The sequence below is a fragment of the Abramis brama genome (assembly GCF_963993115.1).
Source record: "Abramis brama genome assembly, chromosome: 10".
Lineage (NCBI taxonomy): Eukaryota > Metazoa > Chordata > Actinopteri > Cypriniformes > Leuciscidae > Abramis > Abramis brama.
Window position 1 is genome coordinate 31,515,052 of NC_139972.1, and position 15,000 is coordinate 31,530,051.

Below are 15,000 nucleotides of genomic sequence, written 5' to 3' on the forward strand. Positions count from 1 at the left end.
CTCCTCACTTTTTAAAATGCGCGTTGCATCTACGGTAGCCGTTATGTACCAAAAAGCTATGACAGGATGTCTTATAATAGCACTTCGAGTTTTTCTTCGGGTGAACAGGTTTGTTATTTAAAACAAACTGAAACTTGAAACAACGAAAAAAAGAATGCTACTGTATGAATTACTGACTGTGAAAAACATTAACTATGGTAATTAGTAGTAATGCCTTCTTTACTCGTTATATTTTTTGAAGTACGTGCATTGTTAGATATCATCATCATCAGAGCCTTCTCTAACGTTACTTTACTCAATAGCTGCTATTCATCAAAGAGCCTGTTTAACTTTTAACTATAAATGTTCTTCTGTCTATATAATAAAAGTACACAACCAAGCAATGAAAAAAAAGCTTGTAATTAAGACCGTAACATTGACTTACCTGTCGAGAAGAAAGCAGGAAACTTCAGGGTCTCTTTTGAAAGCTGCATTAGCATCCTGCATTAGCCCTTTCCACCTGGAAAAAGCTATCCCGACATTAACCCTTGTTTTTGTAATCTCCGGTCACGTTTCCTTTTACGGTCTATTTTGGACTTTTTTGACGACGAGGACTCATCCTGTGACTCAGCATATGTATGAATGAACGGTGTATAAATAACCGTGCAGTGCAGCCTTTTAAACTTGCCGCGGCAGTGACAAGCGCCTCTCTCTGCTCTGCTCCTCCGCTTCTGCTGGCTTCAGTCACGTGACGCTGGCTCTGAACGAAAACGCGTTGTGGAAACACGTTGGTCTAGTACTTTTTGTCCCTCTCTGCTATTATAGTTTTTCAAGATGGCGGAACTACATGGAAGCCTCCGTGGACCTACCCGTCCCATGTATATAAAGATAATAAATTCTTCATTTACGAGGATTAGTCTGATCATTGGCATAGGTATTTGTACACCATTGAGGGCATATTTATGAATAAAAATATTGATTTTAGATAATAAAATACCTAAAAAGCTACACATAGTCCCTTTAATGAACAGAGAGGAAAAGCAAATGAGGAAAACATTTTAGGAAAAGAAAATTCAAAATGGCTGACTTCCTGTTGCGTTTAGGGCTTCGCTCCAAGAATCTTTTTCGTAGGTATTGGGACATTACATTTATATGCCGTTTTTTGTATTCGTATAAGAAACGGAGCTGGAGGAGAGCTTCGTTGAAATTTTGTAGGTGGCGCTGTTGAGCCATTTTGCCACACCTAACTCTGAAACTCACATCAGACGTAAATTATCCCCAGTTCTGACACGTGCAAAGTTTCGACAGTTTTCAAGCATGTTTAGGACCTTAAAAATGGGAGGCCCTCATTTTGGAGAAGAAGAACAATAAAGAGAGCAATTCTAAGGTCTTGGACGTTTGTGCGTCTGTATGTATAGAGCTTCAGATGATCTGTCAGCTTCTCATGGACTATTTATGACACAGGCAGTGTCAGAGTGAAAGTGAAAGAGAATATATGGATGTGTGCTCATCTCTCTTTACTTTGTACTCTCTTTTCATCTCTTATTCTGTATGTTATTAACTCTCTCTCTCTCTCTCTCTCTCTCTCTCTCTCTCTCTGTCTCTCTCTCTGTATCTGTAGATGGCTGGTTACTCGTTGTCCATCAGAGCTCTTGACAGTGGGACGCCGGCCATGTCCTCAACAGTTCAGGTCAACATCGACATCTCTGACGTCAACGACAACCCGCCCACCTTCACCCCAGCCAATCACACCGCGGTTATACAGGTACGATAATGAGCGACGGGTAAATCAGCCAATCACGTCCGAGTAATTTCATCAGTTTAACATGAGCTTTTACTCAACAACAGGAGAACAAGCCTTTGGGAACGAGTGTCCTGCAGCTGTCCGTCGTCGATAAGGACGCCAGCCACAACGGCCCCCCTTTCCATTTCCATATCCTGGCAGGAAATGAGGGGGCGTGGTTTAAACTGGATAGAGAGGGGCTGTTGACGTCCAATCGGGTGTTTCGTAGGTCAGAGGGCACAGAATACATCATTCACGTGCAGGTAATGAGAAATGCTGGAAATAATGTAATTATGCAAACCTTGAATATACACTACCGTTCAAACATTTATGGTTGGTAAGATTATATATATATATATATATATATATATATATATACATATATATTATTCCTTAAGGAATTCCTATAAGGAAGTCTCTTGTGTTCATTTGATAAAAAATACAGTAAAAACTGTAATATTGTGAAATATTATTACAATTTAAGGTAACTATTTGCTATTTAAATATATTTTAAGATCTAATTTATTCCTGTGATCAAAGCTGAATTTTCAGCATCATTACTCCAGTCTTCAGCGTCACATGATCCTTCAGAAATCAGTCTAATATGATGATCTAGAATAATTTCTTATTATTATCAAGTTCAAATGAACAGCATTTGTAACATACACATTATAAATGTTTTACTGTCACTGCTTTTTATCCTTATATGATTTATGCAAATGACACAGTTATTATATTTTAAAACAAGCTGCATTTTAATCAAATCACACACACATTTCAATTCAAATAATCCTTCTGTGGTTTGATTGACACTTGATTCAGCCAATCACTGTCTGCGGTTTCACACTCTAGGCCAGTGATTCGGGTCGGCCGCCCCTGTCGTCGATGGCGAGCGTGTTGGTGCGTGTGATAGAGGAGAGCGTTCACAAGCCAGTGGCGTCACCTTTACACGTGCACATCGTCACCATGGAGGACGAGTTTCCAGGAGGTGTAATCGGTCAGATACACGCGACAGACCAAGATGCATTTGATATACTGACTTACGGACACACACACCAGCAGAGCAGCCTTTTCAAGGTATTTGAGTGTGTGTTCCATTGGTTTGCCTTTTCTTTACACACACCATGTCGTATTTGTATTTTGACAGTTTATCATCTTTTAGAGCAGGAGTTCCCAAGCTTTTTAGTCTGTTAAACCCCTACAACTCAAATTGTTTGCATTGAGACACTGAGATTCAAATAAATGTAATTAATAAAACATTTTGTTATATAATTGTTTATCTGTACCAATCAAAAGTAGTCATTTTTACGGTAACACTTTATTTTGATGGTCCCTTTTGAACATTCTGTTCACTATGAGTAACTTTGCAAGTAGATGTCAACTAACTGTCATTAGAGTATTAGTAGAGTGTCTGCTTAATATCTACTAACTCTGTATTGTGATGGTCCACCAACAGACATTCTACTGTCTATAAGTAACTTTGCAACTACATGTAAACTTATGCACTTGTAACCCCAACCCTACCAGTCTACTAATACTCTACTAACACTCTAATGAGAGTTTGTTGACATGTAGATGCAACGTTACTTCTAGCCAACAGAATGTGTTAAAGGGACCATCTAAATAAAGCGAAACCATTTTTATAGTTTATTTTTTTACTTTTTAGAACGATAATAAAGTCATCATGTTTTCAAATTAAAATTATCTTAAACTATCTTCGCTTTTTCAAGGTTCATGCTTAAACTGTTTTTTATTTTAGTTTTGTAAAGAAATGTGTATTCGTAAAATATTTATAATTTCTCATTTCAAGCATTTAAGTATAAACTTGTATATTAAATGTTTTCATAATTATGAGAATCATTAATTCATACAAACTTTTGACTTGGTCGTTTTATTTGTATTTTTATTTTTATATTTTATTTTCATTTCATTTTTATATTTTATATATATATATATTTATATTTTTAGTTTATTTATTTTTATGTTTTTTTTTTTTTTTTTTTTTAGTTAAGTTGAGTTGAGTTGTCAATATTTTTGGTCCATTTTCCCATAAGAAAAAGAATACTAAAATGTAATTTTACTCATTGTACTTCATTTATTTTATTCTGTCAGACATGGTGAAAAACAACATAACTCTAATTTTGATTTGAATGTGTAATTTGTGAATCAATATCTTGTATAATTATGTGTGGTTACACTTTATTTTAAGGCGTCCGTGTAAAAGTGTAATTATACATCTGAGTAATAATAATTAACTACATGTACTTACTATAGGATTAATATTTTTTGGGGTTAGTTGCATGTACACTTGTAACGTGTAACAAGGACACTGTAAAATAAAGTGTGACCTTGTGTGTTTTTTGACGCATCTGTGTTTTTCTGTCCCAGGTCAGCCCTCGAGATGGTCGAATCATCGCTCTGAGCGGGTTGGACGCGGGCCGCTACACCCTCAACGCTACTGTAACCGACGGCCGCTTCACTGTGAGCGTGCCCGTGAGTGTGCACGTGGAGCAGGCCTCGGTCGAGATGCTCCACGACGCTGTGACAGTCCGTTTCGACCGCGTCTCCCCTCACGACTTCGTGTCCCGTCACCTCCCTTCGGTCAAACGCGTCCTGTCCGGTGTCATGGCAACGCCCCGCGCCGACGCTCTGCACGTGCTCAGTGTGCAGCCCGTGGAGTCCACGGGGCAGCTGGACCTGCTGGTGGCGGTGGAGACGGCGGATGGTGGCGGGTTCTACAAGGCGGCGTTCGTGACGCAGAAGCTGAGCTCGGCCCGACGCCAGCTGGACCAGGTCCTGAGGGTGTCTGCGGTTCTGGATAAGAACTGCTCGGGTCTGGACTGCAGGGAGGCCCAGTGTGAACAAACCATCACGCTGGACTCACACAGTCTGCTCACGTACAGCTCCACCAAAACCAGCTTTGTGTCACCCAAGTTTCACAGGAACACACGATGCGTGTGCAGCGGTGAGTGTTCAGCCCCTTTCACGCTGAAATCTGGTTAAATTACCGTAAAATTACACAAGCAACGGCATACCGTCTATTTACCAGTTAGATACTATTCACACATCAGTATAATTTTAAGTACAAACTTGATGAATCTGCATGTAAATATATACACAATATTGTCTGATGCCTGTCGGTTGGACAAATACTGCAACGAAACATTCATGTATACACTACACCCTGATACACTACAAAAAAGCGTCTCTTCATCAATCACACGTTTACCATTGTTGTTTGACATTTTGAACCATTTCCATCAGAGAATATTAGAAAACTGTGTCAAATTGAATATTTAACGAGGGAATTGACCCTTCGCTAAGCCACGCCCGGAAACCGCCACAGGCCAATCGTGGCTTAGCAACCGTAACTAGGCGCGGGAGGTCTGGCAAGCTTTCGAGCGAGAGGGAAACATGCCGCGTTGTGCGTAATGATTGTGCAAATCTGATACCCGGTATCCTAAAAGTTTGGACGGGGTGGTGGATTTTGTTCCCTTCCCGAAACCTAAAACCCAAGGGGAGAAATGCCGGGCGTCATCTTCATTTATATAGCGCTTTTAACAATGTAGATTGTTCCAAAGCAGCTTTGATAATAGGAAATTAAAAGTAAAGTGTTTTTTTAGCTTTATAGCAGCTCTAGAATAAAGTTATTGTCCAGCTCGAGGATCAAGCAGTGTGATTAAAGGCAAGACGGAGGCTCACTGACATAACTTAACGTTACTTAAAAATATATTTCAACATTTTGTTAATCGACGGCCAAACCGTTACCCCAATCCGATCGCGACTCTCCCGTTAGTTCTAGTAAAAGTAAAAGGTAGTTAGTAAAAGGAGGGAACATCACGGGGCTTGCCGGAGATCTCCAAGGAAAAGGTTGGTATGCAAACTTAATCAGTTCATAACAGTAAGTTAGTCCGACGTGTGAGCAGTAACGTTAGCCTGGCGCGCTAAAAATATAAGCGGGAGAATGTTATCATTGCAAAGTGGTCAGGCTAATGTCTTGTGTTTATTCCACAATACATATGGATAAGCTGTTTGTTTTATAAATATTAGAATATTTTCAAATTTCACTTATCCTGCTGGGCATGCACAAAGCTGTTCCTCAAATTTGTGTTTCCCATTTAAATGGTCAGCATATGAGGCGGTTGCTGCTTGCGCTGGGACCTACCTAACGTTATGCTTTAACTTCAATTTTGATGAAATTATTCTCTAATCGTTTGCATATTATGTCGTGGATATAGCCCTCGAATGCATACTGCAGTATTGCACTCTCATATTTTCACCTGTTTGCCAAAAATGACTAATTATCTCCATAGGAATGTCTGAAACCAGTGCATACATACTGTAATAGACGTGCCAGGCGCAAAAGCTTGACAGGCGTAGCAACAGTAACTAAGGAGGGCGGGGCTTAGCGAAGGGTCAATTGTGAGGCAGTTTCTAATTGATCGTCTGTTGCTAAGCAACTCGCCATAACATTCTAGCACCTTATTGATTCAGGGGCAGTTTACTCTACACAAGTAAAAACAAAAACTTTTTATGCGTTTCATTTACTCAACAACATTGTTTGGAGGACGCTGCAAATGCAAATAAAAAAAAAATAAGTTTCTGAAATTTTTTAAAACAATACCATCATTGTCTCTGTGTAAAATACAAAAATGCAAATTTGTGAAAACAGTAATGTTATATATATCCGTATTACTTCAGTCTAAAGTGTTTCTTTATAAGGTGACATCGCCAACTACTGGCCTGGCATCAATAATATAGTGTTTTTAATCATTTATGCCAATCCGTGTGACGTTGCAACGTTGTTGCCTGTACACGAAAAATGCAACAACAAAAAAAAAAAAAGAAGTTTTTAGTACATCGTTGTTGTGTAAACATACCCTCACACTCTATTTAAAAACAGAGCCAGCTAACCTATGTCGATAATACACATGTAAAACTTTCCTTAAAGGTAGGTTAGGCAATTTTCGAGCGGCTAGCAATAGCGAGCTAGCTTTGAAAGCATAAGATCCCACCCTTCCTTCAGAGGGTCTCCTAAGCCACACCTCCTACAAAACACATGAACGCACACAGCAGATTCTGCAAAGCGTCATGAGAGATGACGGTTAAACTACCTCATGTCTCAAAGCACATACCATTACAATAATAATGAACATAAACAACTTAAAGAGCTCTTACTTGTACCACCTGACTGCTGCAGGTTAACTTCGGAGTTGATAGTGTTGCCATTGAAACTCCAAAATTCGAGTCACGAACCGCTCAGAGTATAATGTCACGGGTTTCCATCTCTTCCAAATTACAGTAGTTATGGGGTGAACGCATTATTAACTCATTGTTTTGGTTCAGGAGGAACTGTAAAAGGTGGCAGCTGTTTCCTATGTGGTGCTCAGTGACTGACGTCTGTCTAACTCATAGCATGAAATGCACTGAGGTGTGATGTCTGTGCGAACAGGTGCATGGAGATATGGAAATACATATGTTGACAGGCAGATAGGACATCCTATCAACTGAATGCAATGATTCACAGAACATTTTATGGTCCTATATATATATATGTATATATAATAATAATAGATAATTAAATATATATATATAATTATTGCATTATTTAAATTAATACAGCTAACTGTGAATTTGTATTTGTACATTTCTGAAACACTTAGCTTAGTTACCTCTGATAACAACACTAAATTGTAATGTGGACTCATGCACTTTCTGTAAAGCTGCTTTGAAATGATGTGTATTGTAAAAAGCGCTATACAAATAAACATGAATTGAATATATATATATATATATACATACATACATAAATACATTTAACTTAGTGATTGATATCAGGATGTGAAGAAAGTTTCAACCAGCATAACAAAAAAAAAACATTTCTGGACCAAATCACCTACCCTGCTTTTGACACAAGGTTAAAAGTGCTCTTAACCCTTGTTTAAAAGATATTAATCCAGGGTGAAGCGCAGTGTGAAAAATCCGTAGATAAGCTCAGCTATTACACATGCACTTACACACTCTTGACCACAGTGTCCTTGCACTCAAAAACAGCAGGAACAGAAACACGTTTTTAGAGTTGTGGCCATTTAAATTAAGCTTGTTCTTCAACAAAAAAAAAAGTAGTACACCACTACTTGTTTTGCAATGGTAATTTCTTCTTCTGTTTCTCTCAGACGGGAGTTGTTCTGCCGCGTCGCAGGTGTGTGTGGATATGAGATGTCCTGGTGACATGCAGTGCGTGGGAACGGACAGCAGGGGGCCGTACGCGTGCCAGTGTCCGCCGGGGAAACTGGGAGAGTGTGCGGGTAACCTTTGACCCCTGTGTGAAGCCTCTTTAGATGTCATATATAATGTGACACCTTGTGGAAATATTTCTTTTTCTCTCTGTGTGTTCTTCAGGACACACCTCTCTGAGCTTCTCTGGGAACAGTTATATCAAGTACAGAGTGACGGATGGCGAGAGAAGCGGAGAGATGAAGTTAGCCCTCCGGATCAGAACGCTGCAGAGCAAGGGAATCATCATGTACACGCGTGCAGATCCGTGCAGCGTGCTGAAGGTACCGCGCTCACATTAACACTCAATAAAACACACTTGCATGCCCATATCATTCATTTACTTTGTTCAAATTACTGTTTAACAGGGAAATCAGGTTAACGTTAAATATGAAACCCTAATAGACCATTTAGAGTGGTTAACAGGCATGTACACTACTGTTCAGATGTTTGAGGGTGCTTTTATAGCTAAATTGAACTCAGTCCATAACTGATTAACTTTACAGTTATGTAAACTGAATGAACAACTGATTTCAACTGAACAATGACTGAACAATTACTATTGTCTTTTTAAAGCTGCTTTACAGCAGAATTAAATTCTGTTTGCATAGTTGAATCGTTATTTTCCTGTTTATCACTGTAAAGCTGCATTGAAACAATTATAACATTAATTCATTGAATCGTAAAAATGAAAAATTACAGTAATTTTAAAATCAAAATAAAACGCTTACTAAAAAGATGACAATTTATTTGTTTATCTACATGTCATGTGACCATTTACAAACATCAGTATCATTAACTTTGAACATGCTAATGTGTTAAATTATTGAATTATTAACTTAAAGGGCCTATCATACACCTGGCGCGAAGCGGCGACAGGCTCGACGCAAGTGTGTTTTGCTAGTTTCAGCCCGACGCAGTTATCATTTTCACGTCCTGTGCCACGTTGTTTAAATAGCAAATGCATTTGCTCCCATCTGTGCGCCCATGTGTGTGCTGGTCTGAAAACGAGGTGTGTTCAGGCGCATTTTGAGGCAACTGAAATAGACTGTGCCACTGACCAACTGAAACCTGGTCTAAAGTCAATGGCACAGTATTTTTTTTGTTATTTAAAGAGTGTTAGTAATATGCGCCTATAGGCGGGTCCACAACGCACGTACACTTTGTCCTGTAGATGGTCTACTCGCGCACTTTAACCTTGCGTGCGATCAGATCCGTTTCCTCGTTAGAGAAGCATTCAGTTTTTCCGCTTGCAAGTTCCGTCATGTAAATAGTGAATCCGCCATGGCGCGAGCGCAACTGGCTTTCAATGGGAATGGGAGATGAGACTCTGACTGGTTTATTGCACGTTACGCCCAAAACACACCCATTACTCATTAAGAGAATAAGGACAACCCTTTTAGACCATGTTTGTTTTTACATGAAATTTTACTGCGTCACATTTAACATACAGTCGACTGACTGTATCTGCATTTGATTGACAGATCGAAGAGGGAAAGTTGTGGTTCCAGTTGGATTGCAGCAACAGTCCCAGGAGCATCGGGATCTCCGGCCGACCGGTTAACGACGGGAACTGGCATCACGTGGTCCTGGAGTTGCGTGGAAACTACAGCAGCCTCTCGCTAGACGACATGTACGTGGAGCGGCGGCTGGCCACAGCCAAATACCGTCCTTTAGGAGCAGATTTGTCCATTTATTTCGGAGCGCAGGTGTCGCCTCCGGACTCCCGCAGCTTGACGGAAAGGAAAGGACCGCGGGTCACCAATGGCTTTCAGGGCTGTCTAGACTCCGTGGTTCTGAACGATAACGAACTCCCGCTGCAGAACAAACGCAGCCCGTACGCGGAGGTGGTGGGACTGACGGATCTCAAGTTGGGATGCGTTCTCTATCCGGACGCGTGCGCCGCCCAGCCCTGCCTCAACGGTGGCACCTGCATCAGCCTGCCGTCTGGAGGTGTGTGTGTGTGTGTGTGTGTGTGTGTGTGTGTTCGTTCAGTTTTGGCTCCAGTCAAATCAGCTTATCCTCTGTCTACTGAGTCTGATGGAGACCAAATGACCAATTATGATGATTAAATCAGCTCCTGCTTTCCACATGCTCTCTAGTGAATCTCATCTCTTCTCATATTCTGTTCTCTCCTTGTCTTTTCTCTTTGCATTTCTTCTAGTCTTGTTTTATTCCCTTTCGTCTTTCCCCTTATAATCTTGTCTCCTTTCGTCTCGTCTCCTCACTTCTCCTCTCTTCTCATCTCCTGTCTTCTCGTGTCTTCTCCTCTAAACTCATCTCCTCTTTACTCCTCTTGTCTCGTTTCATCTCCTTTCCTCTTGTCTCGTCTCTTCTCTTCTCCTCTCTTCTCGTCTCATCTCGTCTCCTGTCTTCTCCTCTCAACTCTTTTCCTCTTTACTCCTCTTGTCTCGTTTCATCTCCTTTCCTCTTGTCTCGTCTCGTCTCTTCTCTTCTCCTCTCTTCTTGTCCCGGCTCGTCTTCTGTCTTCTCATCTCCTCTCATCTCTTCTCGTCTCATCTCGTCTCCTGTCTTCTCCTCTCAACCCGTCTCCTCTTTACTCCTCTCGTCTCGTTTCATCTCCTTTCCTCTTGTCTCCTCTCGTCTCTTCTCTTCTCCTCTCTTCTTGTCTCGGCTTGTCTCCTGTCTTCTCATCTCCTCTCATCTCTTCTCCTCTCCTCTCATCTCGTCTCTCTCCTCTTTTCTTGTCTCTTCTATTTTCACATAGTCCTGTCTCTTCTCATCCCACCTGTTTTTGTCTAGTCTCTTCTCTTCTCATCTCATATTTCTCTCTTTGTCTCCTCTCATTTCTCTCTTCTCTCTTTCTCTTCTCATCAATTTATTGTACTCGAGTCTCATTTTTCTTATTTCATGTCCTATCTAGTCTCTTCTCTTCCCTTCTCTTTCCTTATTTTGTCATCTCTTCTCTTCTGTTTTCTTCTCTTCTCACATTTTTACTTATATTGTCAATCTCCTATTTTTCCTCTTCTCATCTCTTCACTTCTCTATCTTAACGTCTTCATGTCTCACATCTCATGTTTTCTTCTTCTCACCTTTTCTATCATCTTCTCATCTCTTCTCATTTAGTTTCTGTTCATCTCTTCTTATCTCATCTCTTCTTTTCATCTTATCTAATACTTTTCTCCACTTCTCATCTATTATTTTCTCTTACGTCTCATCTCTTCTATGTTCGTCTCTTCTCATCTCCTTTCATCCCTTTTCTCTTTTCTTCTCTCAACTTGTCTCATCTTGTTTCCCTTCTCATCTCTTCCTCCTGACTGTAGTCATCTCTCTCTCTTTCACTCGTTCACTGGCTCTGATGAATGGAGCAGTGCGTTGTGGGAGTTGCAGTGTTGTGCCATACACATCCTCTCTGAAAAGGTCGTTTGTGCAGGAGTGTCTGCCAGACGCGTGTGCGTGTGTGTCTGTTTGTTTTTGTGGGTAGACCTGATAAAACCAGCGCACTGTTTACTAACTGACATTTTCCACACGATTTCCCTGTGCGTGTGTCTGTGCGATTGTTTTGCAATTCCTGAACAAACAGTCTGTCTTGTGTGCCTCTCTCAGGTTACTCCTGCAGTTGCAGTGCTCTGTTCACTGGAGGGCGCTGTGAGACAGAGATCAGCGTGTGTATGCCAAACCCATGTCAGAACGGAGGTGTGTGTAAACCCATCGGAAACGCCTTCATCTGCAGCTGCAAGAGAGGATACACCGGCGTAACGTCAGTTTACCAACATATTCAACTATGTCCTTTCAGTTATTCAGTTATTCATATGATGTTTGAAAGAATGTATTGAATTCCAAAGTAAAAAACACTTTTCTTATAATTTGTTTTATATATATTTATTTATATATAATGCATCTTTTAATATTTTTAAATATAAATAATATATTTTAGTATTTTAACATTGTTTGCAAAATAATGATAGTTACACACACACACATACATATATATATATATATATATATATATATATATATATTATATAAATATATTGTAGTATTTTAATACTGTCTGTAGTATATATATATATATATATATATATATATATATAAGTTCAGAATTTTAGAATATATAATATTCTAATATAATAATCTATTCTAATTATTCTATTCATCATTTACACACATTGTATTTGTTTTCACACACTTATATACATAAAATATTTGTATGTTTATTTATAAATGTATGAATATGCTTAATATATATAATTAGATTTAATATTTTTAAATATAAATAATATTATAGAGTTTTTAAATTGTTAGCAGAATAAGGATAGTTTCTCTCTCTCTCTCTCTATATATATATATATAATATATAATATATAATATTGATAAATGTAAATAGAATAATTATTTAAGTTACATATTCTAAATTTATTAACATAAGTTTGAATATATATTATATAATAGAATAATTTAAGTTACATTACATATTCAAAAATTGTAACATTATACATTTGAATATATATATATATATAAACAAATTTATAATGTTCATCACTTTAGAATATGTAACTTTTAAAATATTCTTTTTACATTTAAACTTATCAATATTATTATTTTATTATTGTATTAGTGTAATGTTTTATATATTTCAGAAAAGTATTGTCCAAATATTGTGTGTGATTCGTAAACGATGACGCTGCGTCTGATGAACGTAGTGATTTAGATTGATGAACTTAAACTTCCCAAAGTCAAAAGCTGCCAACAGAATTTAATAAGCGGCATCTGTTCCTTACTAAAACATGTTCACAAGCCTGTTTCTGTTGGCACCACACCGTGAAAATCTGGCACAGGCTCAGCACCGTTTCTGAATTGTTCACCGAGGTTGTGCTGTTGTGCAATCTGTGGCCACAAGATGGTGGCATCAATCTATCTGTGTTTGAGTAGCGTTAGTCTTTTTTAAAAGATAATTTCATGCCTCTCTCTGCACAGAGGAGATTATACAGCTGCAGTCTCTCTTGGTTTATGCTAATGTAGTTCATTACAGACCACGGGCTCTTTTATTCGCTCGTTTAGCACAATTCATGCCAATACAAACAGCCAATACAAAGAGAACTTTAAACACAGCCTTTCGTGCACCTGCAGTGTGTCTTTAGTCGAGTCAAGTGCTAAGTATATATAGTAATATTGTTAATAAAATGTATAGTATAGTAGATAGTAGCCATGTCTTCTCATCTGAGTGGCCTTGATTGCATCATCTTGTTTATAATGCAGAAAAACTTGCATTGTGATGACATTTTGATGAAAAGACCAGCCATATTTATTATAGAAGGTCACATTTGATTTCACATTGTCTTTAATGAGTCTTTGAAACGTGGTGATTATCGCCCCAAAATGGACAACTCCAAAACCTTCTTGTTTTGTCCTAACCAGCAGTGACAGTTTGCTTAGTTTCTAACCGCCCACAATGAAATCTCACCGGTCCAAAAATCCAGCTCCAAACGTGTAACAACAATAAGTCCCGATTGGCTGTTATCGTGTGGTGTCGCGCAGCATTTTCACTTTCGGTGTAGACAGTCGGATTACTTTAGGCTGTGAACTAATCCCATCATGCCAGCTTTTCGGATACACTGTCAGTTTTTTTTATAGACTGATGCATTTCTGCCGAGTCACAATAAATTTGAAAGCAGGCCAAGGGCACTAAACTGATGCAGTGAAACCCAGTGAACCACTGAGTGTTTATTTCCCCTCTGCAGGTGTGAAGAAGACGTGAACGAGTGTGAACGCGAGCTGTGCGAGAACGGCGGCGTGTGTGTCAACACGTTCGGCTCCTTCTACTGCAACTGCACTCCTGGTTTCGTGGGCAGCGCTTGTTCTGTTCGCCCGGTGCTGGTTCCGGACATGCAGGCCGGACACGCGTACGTCGGGAAGGAGGAGCTCATCGGCATCGCCGTCGTTCTCTTCCTCATCCTCACCCTCATCCTCCTCTTCATCGCCTTCCGGAAGAAGGTGTTCCAGAAGAGCTATTCCCGGAACAACCTCTCCATGGTTCAGGATCCGGCTACAGCCGCCCTCCTGCACAAAGCCAACGGTGGGCACTACCCGCCCCTGCGCTGTGCCATCGGAGAGCCCATCAGCCTGTACACCGAGGGAAGCCTGAGCGGCCCGCCTCAGGTGCCCGTCAGGCCCATGGCGTACACGCCGTGTTTCCCCGGAGACCCTCGGGGGACCCTGGAGAAGAGGCACGGGGACTGCCGAGGCCCGGAGCTGACGGAAATGAGCACTTTCCATCCGTCGGAGTCGCCGCGGATCCTGGGCGGGACCAACCGGAGGGGCGTGGTCGTGTGCAGCGTCGCCCCCAATCTGCCCCCCGTCTCCCCGTGCCGGTCTGACTGCGACTCGCTGCGGAAGAGCCCCTGGGAAGACGAGGGTGAGAGAGAGATATCGGTCGTATATATGTGCTGTATTTGTGTGCGTATCAGAGTATTTGAGTGGAAAATATATTCGTAGATATAATTTTAATGTAATATATGATTGGAATATTAATAGCAGCAGAATTATATGCATTTATATTCAAACTAAATTAAGAAAAAAAAATCATATACCAAATATAACCCCAAATGAAGAAAATTCAAAGACTTTTATTTATTTATTCATTTATTTATTTATTTGTAGCATGTCATTTTAAATCGGTCATTTGTCATTAATTCATCATTAATTATCATTCATTTTCACAAAACTTTTTATGTATTTAATTTTTTTCTTTCCAGTAATATTTCCCAAATTCTACCTTTCTTTTATTAAATGAAATATATATTTCAACATCATATTAATATAATATATATAATTGTAAAATGAATAGCTGAAGAAGGATAGTAATTGTGCATGTATAAAGGTGCTCTTTTTTTTAAATACATTAAAATGCATATATACATTTTTAAAAAATTAAGAAAATTCAAAGACTTTATTATTATTGTTGTCATTTTAAATAACTCATTCTTTTATTATTTATGTTC

At 39.5% G+C, this 15,000-nt stretch overlaps 1 protein-coding gene across 1 annotated transcript in view; it reads left to right on the top strand.

Moving 5' to 3' along the window:
- Nucleotides 1–15,000, top strand: part of fat3a (FAT atypical cadherin 3a) — a 162,668-nt gene that overhangs the window by 133,660 nt on the left and 14,008 nt on the right. Inside the window, exons 18-26 of the mRNA XM_084127010.1 lie at nucleotides 1,601–1,744; nucleotides 1,828–2,025; nucleotides 2,615–2,839; nucleotides 4,151–4,727; nucleotides 7,939–8,070; nucleotides 8,165–8,322; nucleotides 9,523–9,991; nucleotides 11,606–11,759; nucleotides 13,741–14,414. Coding sequence (XP_083983136.1) covers nucleotides 1,601–1,744; nucleotides 1,828–2,025; nucleotides 2,615–2,839; nucleotides 4,151–4,727; nucleotides 7,939–8,070; nucleotides 8,165–8,322; nucleotides 9,523–9,991; nucleotides 11,606–11,759; nucleotides 13,741–14,414 — 2,731 coding nt within the window. The remainder of the gene's footprint in view (nucleotides 1–1,600; nucleotides 1,745–1,827; nucleotides 2,026–2,614; nucleotides 2,840–4,150; nucleotides 4,728–7,938; nucleotides 8,071–8,164; nucleotides 8,323–9,522; nucleotides 9,992–11,605; nucleotides 11,760–13,740; nucleotides 14,415–15,000) is intronic.